The sequence below is a fragment of the Bactrocera tryoni genome, unplaced genomic scaffold (genome assembly GCF_016617805.1).
Source record: "Bactrocera tryoni isolate S06 unplaced genomic scaffold, CSIRO_BtryS06_freeze2 scaffold_25, whole genome shotgun sequence".
Lineage (NCBI taxonomy): Eukaryota > Metazoa > Arthropoda > Insecta > Diptera > Tephritidae > Bactrocera > Bactrocera tryoni.
This window is the reverse complement of record NW_024395977.1, coordinates 28,716,229-28,726,221: the sequence shown is the minus strand read 5'-3', so window position 1 is coordinate 28,726,221 and position 9,993 is coordinate 28,716,229. Positions and strand designations below refer to the sequence as shown.

Genomic DNA, 9,993 nt, shown 5'->3' with positions numbered 1-9,993 from the left:
GGCTCGCGCCATCTCTATGCTGCAATTCAAAGGTCGAGATACTTACCTGCTGAACTGCACAAGGTTGTCGATTCATCCATTCAACAGAATGCTTTCTTTGCTTTTCCAGAAAACATTCTGCTTAGTATGATGACTGACGAACGGATAGAAGTCAGAAAGTTGGCCCTTGACCGTCTTCTGGCAGCCAGAGAAGCAGAGTCTGACACTGTAAATGGAAGGGTTAGATGTAATAAAGTGCCAAAGCTGAATTTCAAAGCTAATAATTATTACGATATGATTAACTGGAAGACTATTACCTTGACTGTTCCACCAGTTCTTTGTTCAGTTTCTAACGAAGAACTCATGAAAGGGCTGTCGGGAGACACTGCAGAGGTACGGAAATTTAGTGAATTCCCTTCTGACACCGCAGCAGTCGAGAGAACCGTCAAACTGGTGACAGAGGCATCTTCTAAAGTTATTGGCCCCCAATCTCGTGATCGTTTTATACGCTCTACACTGAAATCTAGGCAACAAGTGCCAAAGTTTAGTACAAAATCTGATTTTATCAATAAATTTGACACATATTCAGACTAAAACAAGCCTGACATATGGTTGGTTGGTTGGGTTGGGCTTGGGAGGAACCCGAAGAGCAGCCACCTCCACGCGGTGGGTTCTGGGTGACCAATACAGGTTAGCTGAGAGCTGCAACAATTTTCACCTAGCGCTGTGGCGCGCCGCCTTTTCGCTCGTATATACCATTTCGATAGCAAATGACGTGACAAATAACTTTTGTTTTGTACATTTTGCCATGAGATGCGTATTTCAGGCGTTAGGTAGACAATTTCACCAAAAAAACATGTTTAATATACTATACATATTCCTATTCCACTAGAAATGGACTTAGAAGAAATCCGCAGTAATCCCAAGTCGGTGAGGTCCGCAATTACTGCAAATGCAGCATCCTCTGCACCCATCGACGCACCATGGAGGCAAGAAGGCACAACCCCGCCCGGCCAATCATCCGGTCAACCAGTCAAGGAAGCGGGCGAGGAGCAGTTCGAGGAGTATGTACCGCCACGATGTAGCCTATGCCATTGATCCCATTTCATAAAGAAGTGTACGATTTTCAAGACGATGACGCCCGCTCAGCGCTAACAGATTGCTAGAGCCCACGGCCACTGCATGACATGCTTGGCAGACACGGACGCTACGTTGGAGTGCATGTCAGACGAGTCGTGTCAGTACTGCCACCGACCGCATCATACACTATTTCACTGCTTTCCTCGACGCTCGGTTCAGTCAACGCACGCCAGTCACCGACATGGTCAACAGCGGCACCATCAGCATGGGAATCTCGTTCAACGCCGAAGAGCCTATCGCTCTACGCAGTCCCGAGGTGCACGTTCGCAAACACCACCACATCATCATCATCGTAACCAGCGAAAGGCGACGGGTTTCAGCGCTGTAGTGAGCACCCTACAGAAACTGCAGCAACTTCTAGGCAATTAATTCGCCTAGGGGGGCCGGGATGTTTATGCGACTTCATGGCATCTCGCCCCTCCACGCAACATACCTCACCCCACACAACATTCATCACACCACTCACATTCATCACACAACACAACATTTAGCACACAACCCAACATTCGGCACACAACCTGCATCATCATACCACGCACAAACCAACCACACTACACACACACCATACTCATCTTTTCACCACCCAACCGATCAAAAAGGATTGGTTAGATCGGGGTGGCCCCAATTCGTTTTACGCCGGTATTCAGAACGCTTCGCCTTTTTTCAACCACTGATCGTTTCAAAGTTCAAACAGCTGAAATCCCGTTTATTTTTTTTGTGCCGGAGGCGGAATCTTGCATAGATACTGCTTTCGGACCACGCCCAGTCAGTATTACCTACTGATCTGGACTTGCGAAACGGTGCACCTACGTACTAAACCCTAACTCCGTCTCCTGTAGCTTTACTGAGGCCCTGTGGGACCACCGTTAGGCATTTGATCGCAGGGCAAGCTTAGCCTATGGGCTCACGTCATTACAGCGATATTCGCTGCTCTAGATTCACTCCTTCTCTGATGTTCTGCTCTTCTCAGGTCATGGAGCACCCTGGCTGCCATGTTCTCCACTAAATTCCACACATTCCTCGAGTGCAACATATAGGTCACTATATTCTCTGGTGTTATTCGGTTGGATACTTCCTTTTCCAAAGATAGTCGCTCATTTGTATATTTCCGACAGTGGAAAAATATGTGCTCTGCGTTCTCGTTATTGCTACCACAGAAAGAGCAAGCTACTCCTTCCTCGTGTCCGTACTTATGTAAGTACTCCCTAATGCATCCATGCCCTGTTAGGAGCTGCGTCATGTAATGATCTACTTCCCCGTGTTTTCATTCCATCCATGCTTGTATGTTACCGATTAAGCGGTATGTCCATCTCCCCTTGTTTGATGTATCCCAGCGTGTTTGCCATTCGTTTAAGCTGGCTTGTCTTTCTACTCTACGCTCTGCCACCGTTAGTTTCCGGTCTGCGCTTTTACTTTTGTCATAGATTCGCTTAAGTTCGAGAACCATTATGTCTGGAGGCATAATTCCTGCTAGGACGCCGACAGCTTCCTTAGAAACCGTGCGAAACGCACTAACTATTCTTATAGCGCTCAACCGGAACACTGATTGTACCACTCCAGCATATGTCTTATGTATTAATGTCGGTCCACATACAGACGCCGCATACATTACAATTGATTGGCTGACCTTGGCCAGAAGAGCTCTCCTGCTCTGTTTCGGTCCTCCAATGTTTGCCATTATCTTTGATAAGGCCGTATTTACTCGCGCCGCTTTTTCACATGAATTTTGTAGTTGAGCCTCGCATCAATCGTTACACCAAGGTATTTCACAGCGGATTGTGTTGTAATGTTGTGCCCGTCTATGTTAAGCGAAATGGTTTCCAGTTTTTTTCTGCTAGTTATAAGAACTGCTTCCGTTTTGTGGCCGGCAAGTTCGAGTTTTGCACTCGTTAGCCACTGCTTTATCTTCAGTACCGTATCACTACAAATACTTTGTATTTGATGGAACTCCTTAGCTACTATTGTCACAGCAATATCATCTGCGTATCCAATTATTTGCACTTCTTTCGGTAGAGGGAGGCGCAATATTCCATCATATAGCGCATTTCACATTAGTGGGCCTAGCACAGATCCTTGTGGCACACCACCCGTTACCCTATACTTTTTTGGTCCTTCGTCAGTGTCATAGAGCAGGATCCTATCGGCCAAATAACTTTGTATGACGTACAACAAATAGCTCGGTGTTTTTTTGAGCATTAATGCACGCATTATATGGGGCCAATGGGCCGAGTTAAACGCGTTTCTCACATCAAATGTGACGACCGCACAATATTCTTTGTTCCCGTACATCCACCTGTCTCCTTCAATAGCCTTTTCTGCTATACCTGCAACTTTCTTGATTGCATCAAGAGTTGAACGCTTTTTACGAAAACCATATTGGTTATCAGAGAGACCTCCATCTCCTTCTAAATGATTTTCTAAACGGGTACAGATTATCCGCTCCAGGATTTTGCCCATCGTATCGATCATACAGAGCGGTCGATAGGAACTTGGTTCTCCTGCCGGTTTGTTTGGCTTCTGTAGTAGTACCAGCCGTTGTACTTTCCAAACTTTTGGAAACACTCCTTCACGAAGGCAACGTGGGTATAAATCCGAAAATGGCTGTGGATGATAGCTGATCGCAATTTTAAGAGCCCTATTCGGAATACCATCTAATCCTGGTACTTTGCTATTTTCAAAGCGCTCAGCAGCTTGAACAACTTCCTGCTCGGTGATTTCTGGCGCATGTGCGACTTCTTCGCGATAATAAATTCCTTCTTCTTGATTTTGTTGTGGGAATGGGGTTTCTACAACATTTTTGAGCAATGAAGGGCATGTAGGCGCTTGACATTTGCCACCTTTAATCCTTGACATTACAATCCTATACGCTGCCCACCACGGATTTTCGTCCACTTTTTCGCATAATTCTTTGAAACATGTCATTTTGCTCTTTTTACTTGCCTTTTTTAGGTCGTTTCGTTTCTTTTTGAATGCTTCTCGCAGGCTGTCACAATCTAAGCTGCCTATGTTTCGTTGAAAACGGCGCCTCGCTTTGTGACTTTCACATCTTAGAGATTCGATTTCTCGATTCCACCAATAAGCAGGCTTTCTGTGCGGCTGTCCTCTTTTTATTCATAGCGGCATCACAAGCTTTGCTAATGTCTTGTACCAACAATTCAGCCTGTTGGTCTATGTCATCAGTTCCGTTTACGCTTTTCATCCAGCATTAACTTATAAAGCTCCTCATCTAGGGTTTCAATTCTCCACCCTTGACTGCACCTTTTGGTGCGAAGCATTTCGCTGTTGCATACTCTTGCTGATACTTAACATTATAGCTAAATGGTCACTTTGGGTATATATGTCGCATATCCGCCAGTCTATATATCGATATAGCACCCTGCTGGCAAAAGATATATCTATAATAGAGCCACGCCCATTCTTCTCGAAGGTGTTTTGTCTTCCTGTGTTAAGCAGTACTACGTCTAGAACACCAAATGCTTTAAGTAATGCGCTACCTCTCAGATTTGTATTTTTGTTGCCCCATTCTAGCGCCCAGGCATTAAAGTCACCTGCAATTATATTAGGTGTAGTTGTCTTCGCATCCTTTACCAAGTCGTCAAGTATTTTTTCATATTCAGCATGTGGTATACTTGGCGGTATATAGCAGCTGTAGAAATAAATCCTCGATATTTTGGCTCTTGTATAGTATGCCTTGTCAATTAGTGGTTTGTCTTGCATCATCTTATCTCCGCATGCCCATATTGCAGCCTTTTTTGTGGTGTCGGAAATCCACTTGTCAGAGTCTTTATTTTTATACTGTTCACAGATTAATGCAACATCTGTTTTATTTTCGTATATGTTTTGCGATAAGAGATCCTGGGCCGGATCGCAGTGGTTCAGGTTTATTTGTAATATTTTCATCTTCTAGGTTTTTTGATCGCTGCTGTATATATGGGGCATTTCCGGCTTCCTATCTGATGGTCTATGTTCGTGCTTCCACTGTGTTTACATGCCTTGCAGGATGGATTGTTAACACAATCTTTGGCGAAATGACCCTCCTCTCCGCATTTAATACAGCACTTGCTCCTGTCTTCTGGGTTGCTGCATGCTTTCGCCACATGTCCATACTCTAAACATCTGAAACATTTCTTCAGTTGCGCTTTTTCCCTGATTCTGCAGTTTGACCAGCCGATTTTTATCTTTTGTGCTGCCAGTAGGTGCTTTGCTTCCTGTGCATGAAGGCTTATGATAGCTTTTTGCGTGCCTGCATATGCAGGTCTGATGCTTTTAATGCATTCTACACTAAATAGACGCAGCTCTTCAAATTCTGAACGAATTGCCTGTGCTATATCCTCTTTCGTCGTTATATCGTCCAAGTCTCGCACTTCCACTGTAATTTCTTGTGCTAGAGATCTTATTTGTGCCTGGTCTCCTAGTATCTTCACTATCTCCTCTCTATATTCCTTAGTAATTCCTGTCTGCGCTTTCTTTAGCTCCAACAGTATCTCACCTTTAGCTGTCTTTTTAATTCGCGAGACATTTTCCCCAAGCACTTGCAGGTTTTCATTCTGCTTAACCGCCCGAAGTATGTCTGCGTAAGACATGTCACCGGTTTTTGCGATAACTATTGCTTCTGGTCGAAGGCGTGGTACGGCGTTTTCCTTCTTCTTGTTTTTATTGTTTTGGGCTTTAATTGGTGTCGTGATCCAGGTTTCTTCCCTTGCCACGTCCTTTTCTCCTCCCCCGAGATTTCTGCTTTCTCCTGCTTTCACAATTGGTTCGCCATGCGTTGCTTTAGTCCTTTTTGGAGGGTTTCGTCGCTTTATCTGCTTGTCACGTGGTCTTTTCGGTGTTACTTCAGCAGTCGTCTGTTCCATAGCTACTCTTCTTCCTAAGTTAGCTTCCCATTGTCGAATATGGTCATCTTGTAAACGGGTGTAGAGCTTCGATATTTCGCTAAGCAGTTCCCTCATGGGATTGTTGATAGTGCGCTGTGGCGGATGCATCATATCCGTTAGCTTTTGTATCATATCTCCCAGTTTATACATATGATCACGTGCTTCTTCCAATATCGGGGTGTTCTTCTGAAGCGTTGGAGGTGCCGATTTCGACCTCACTGGTCTTTGTGCGGAGAGCACCTTCACTGGCGATCTAGCCAAACGCGAGGCTTTTTTAAAGGGGTCTACTCCTGACAGCGTAATTTGACTCGTCACACCGCTAAGATTGTTGCTGCTATTGTTGCTGTTATGTGTTTTTTCATTTATTGTCTCCATTAATCAGTTTAACCAGCGCATCGTGTGCTGGAGGGCGGGCCGAAATAGACATTATATACGGGTATACCCTCGGGGTCTATGCCCCTACCCCAGTTCCCTGAGGCCTGTCCTACGCTTTACCGGTTCCCGTAAACTCGGACGAACCGGCGCTCGCCCGGAGCAACGCAGTCTACTAGTTCTGCGCCCAATGTACACTTCCTGACCAGGGCCCGAAGGGGTTGGTTACTGATTCACATCGTGGCTGACACTTCGGCAGAGATGACTCACATCACCCTCTCCACACCACCAGTGAAAACAGCTGGTGAGGCTTCTAGGGACTCCCAGTGCGCCAGGACGCTGACCAGGAAGCCGCTCACTTTGAGTCCGTCGCGCCTGGATTTTGGTGGGTCACCTATGTATATTAGAGAGGCGGCAACTGTTCGCCTCTGTCGCAGGAGTTTCATCCGCTTGGCTGGCTTTTATACCGCATCCTCCACTCCTGCCGCTCATCGTCGGGGGTTGCTTATTCGTTTTAACTTATTTCGCAACTAACCTGCTACTACAGGCCGTCCGACTATCCGCGACCTGCCGATCCCCCGGTAGCTTAGAGCTCAGCTGGGATGCCTGATCCCGTCGGATCTGAGACCTACCAATGGGTCTGGGACCTACCAACGGGCTGAGACCTACCCGTCATCGCGTGTGGGTGTACGCAATAGGATCGTCAGTGGCCAATTTCTTTAATTATAACGTTTCCCTGTAAAATTATTATAAAGCTTAGTACGCAGGTCTCAAGAAACGTAAAACCTTCATATAAAACAAGTAAGGAAGGGCTAAGTTCGGGTGTCACCGAACATTTTATACTCTCGCATGATAAAATGATAATCGAGATTTCATTATACGTCATTTACATATTTTTCCAATACCGTATTTTTGTAAAGTTTTATTCCGCTATCATCATTGGTTCCTAATGTACTATATATTATACAGAAAAGGCATCAGATGGAATTCAAAATAGCGTTATATTGGAAGAAGGCGTGGTTGTGAACCGATTTCACCCATATTTCGTACATGTCATCAGGGTGTTAAGAAAATATTATATACCGAATTTCATATAAATCGGTCTAGTAGTTCCTGAGATATGGTTTTTGGTCCATAAGAGGGCGAGGCCACGCCCATTTTCAATTTCTAAAAAAAAGCCTGGGTGCAGCTTCCTTCTGAAATTTCTTCCGTAAAATTTAGTGTTTCTGACGTTTTTTGTTAGTCGGTTAACGCACTTTTAGTGATTTTCAACATAACCTTTGTATGGGAGGTTGGCGTGGTTATTTTACGATTTCTTCCATTTTTGAACTGTGTATGGAAATGCCTGAAGAAATCGACTCTGTAGAGTTTGGTTGACATAGCTATAGTAGTTCCCGAGATATGTACAAAAAACTTGGTAGGGGGCGGGGCCACGCCCACTTTTCCAAAAAAATTACGTCCAAATATGCCCCTCCCTAATGCGATCCCTTGTGCCAAATTTCACTTTAATATCTTTATTTATGGCTTAGTTATGACACTTTATAGGTATTCGGTTTCCGCCATTTTGTGGGCGTGGCAGTGGGCCGATTTTGCCCATCTTAACCTTCTTATGGAGCCAAGGAATACGTGTACAAAGTTTCATCATGATATCTCAATTTTTACTCAAGTTACAGCTTGCACGGACGGACAGACGGACGGACGGACAGACAGACATCCGGATTTCGACTCTACTCGTCACCCTGATCACTTTGGTATATATAACCCTATATCTGACTCTTTTCGTTTTAGGACTTACAAACAACCGTTATGTGAACAAAACTATAATACTCTCCTGAGCAACATTGTTGCGAGAGTATAAAAACGCTTAAGAAACAGTCAAGAAACTTTCCTGCGATAAATTTACTTGTGCTAGTACGCAGCTCTCAAGAAATCTAGTACTAATTTTTAATACTTTTTTTCAGTAAAATGTGAATATGGCAAACCTGGTTTTGGGAAGGAACATCAAACCAACAATTATTTCTTGAAGGAAAACCGAAGTAATCGTCAAATTCATCCTAAATTAGTTGAAATCATTATTATGAAGTATATTCCATTTTGAAATGTTGTATAAAACCTACCAATCATCAACATTTCTTAAATCTCAATGAAAATATTTATGTTACCATACACATACACACATACATATTACGCACAAAGTTTGTTTTCTTTGTTTATTCTCTCTTGCTCTTCTAATGTGGACCATTCACAATGCGTAACCAGCTGTCAAAATTACTTGAGGAATAATGTATATTTTTTCTTGAGCAATTACTTGAGAGCTGCGTACCAACCTTAAAAAGTGAAATCGCCAAAGGAAAAGAAAAATATAAACCTTAAGTTCCATAAAAAAAATGGAAATATCTTTTAACTCAAATAACATAAAAGGGATACATAATAAAAGGCAGCGTAAGTATACCCCATACCCAGTGAAACTAAGTGCACCGAACACAGGGTAAGGACATAGGATACTTTTTATCTCTTTATGTTAAAATTCAATACAATTCATAAATACAAAAATTATATTTTAAATCATAAGAATTTGTTCAAAATTCATGTAAAAATCATTTGAAAATAATTGGTTCAAATGATTGGGAGGATATTGATTTGTCGCCTCGTTGACCTTGTTGTGCCTCGACCTACAATTTTATGTCATCACTTTTTATTTTAATTATTTTTTTGAGATCATCCATTACTTTTCTGAGGAGTTCAATTTTCGTCTTGAATATGAAGATTTTTCTCAATAGCTTTGCTGAGATAGTGTTGGACGAGTACAACACCTTTTCGGATTTGTTCCAATTTCAATTATTGTCGTATTTATTAACCAAATGCTTGTTATTCTCCAAAGAAATCATCGGAGGATATTGATTTGTCGCCTCGTTGACCTTGTTGTGCCTCGACCTACAATTACATATGTGATCAGTTTAATATGCGGGAATATACACTCGTCTTACTATTTTTTTTAATTTGCCTGAGTTTTTAACAGGGCTTTTTTATATATTGCCTATTTTATTAATACAGGACTTTTTAATTTGGCCGAGCTCTTTATCTGGCTCAAGGAACCAAAAATGTTTGATTTGTAAGATCAAACATTGAACTCAACAAAGAATCTTTAAATTCTTACTGCTGGTGGGGGGAAAATAAAAATCTTTCTTTAGTGAGAACTTATTCATTCTAATTTTTATTATGTATTTTCATTACTTATATACTAGTGCTCAGCTATAATCGCGTAAGCGGTGTCTACGCAAATAAAGAAAAAAATATACTATTTTAGGAATTTTAGGAAACTAACTTAAATAACTAAATATATGTATATGTATATATGTTGCATGTATTGCAGCATATTGTTTATACTTCATGATATGGGGTTGTTTTCAAGTGCACAATTTTACAGTGATTTGTGTTTACTCATGCATTTTTATTATTATTGAATGCGCATTGCATGTAAATGCATGTGTCCGTTTATGTATATATATTATGTAGGTTTTTTTGTTATAGTTGTTTGTCTTCTACATTTCAACGAACTTCCATTTCGTGCTCTTTTCGAACACATAGATGGTGTCTCAAAGAGTCCAAATACATTCTCTGGCGA

The 9,993-nt window shown here is 42.3% G+C and overlaps 1 protein-coding gene across 1 annotated transcript in view; it reads right to left on the bottom strand.

Moving 5' to 3' along the window:
* Nucleotides 1-474: 474 nt before the first annotated feature.
* LOC120780589 (60S ribosomal protein L10) overlaps nt 475-9,993 on the bottom strand; it is a 14,162-nt gene continuing 4,643 nt past the window's right edge. The window contains exons 4-5 of the mRNA XM_040112849.1: nt 9,690-9,692; nt 475-488 (exon numbers count right to left, since the gene is read on the bottom strand). Coding sequence (XP_039968783.1) covers nt 482-488; nt 9,690-9,692 — 10 coding nt within the window. The 3' untranslated portion in view covers nt 475-481. The remainder of the gene's footprint in view (nt 489-9,689; nt 9,693-9,993) is intronic.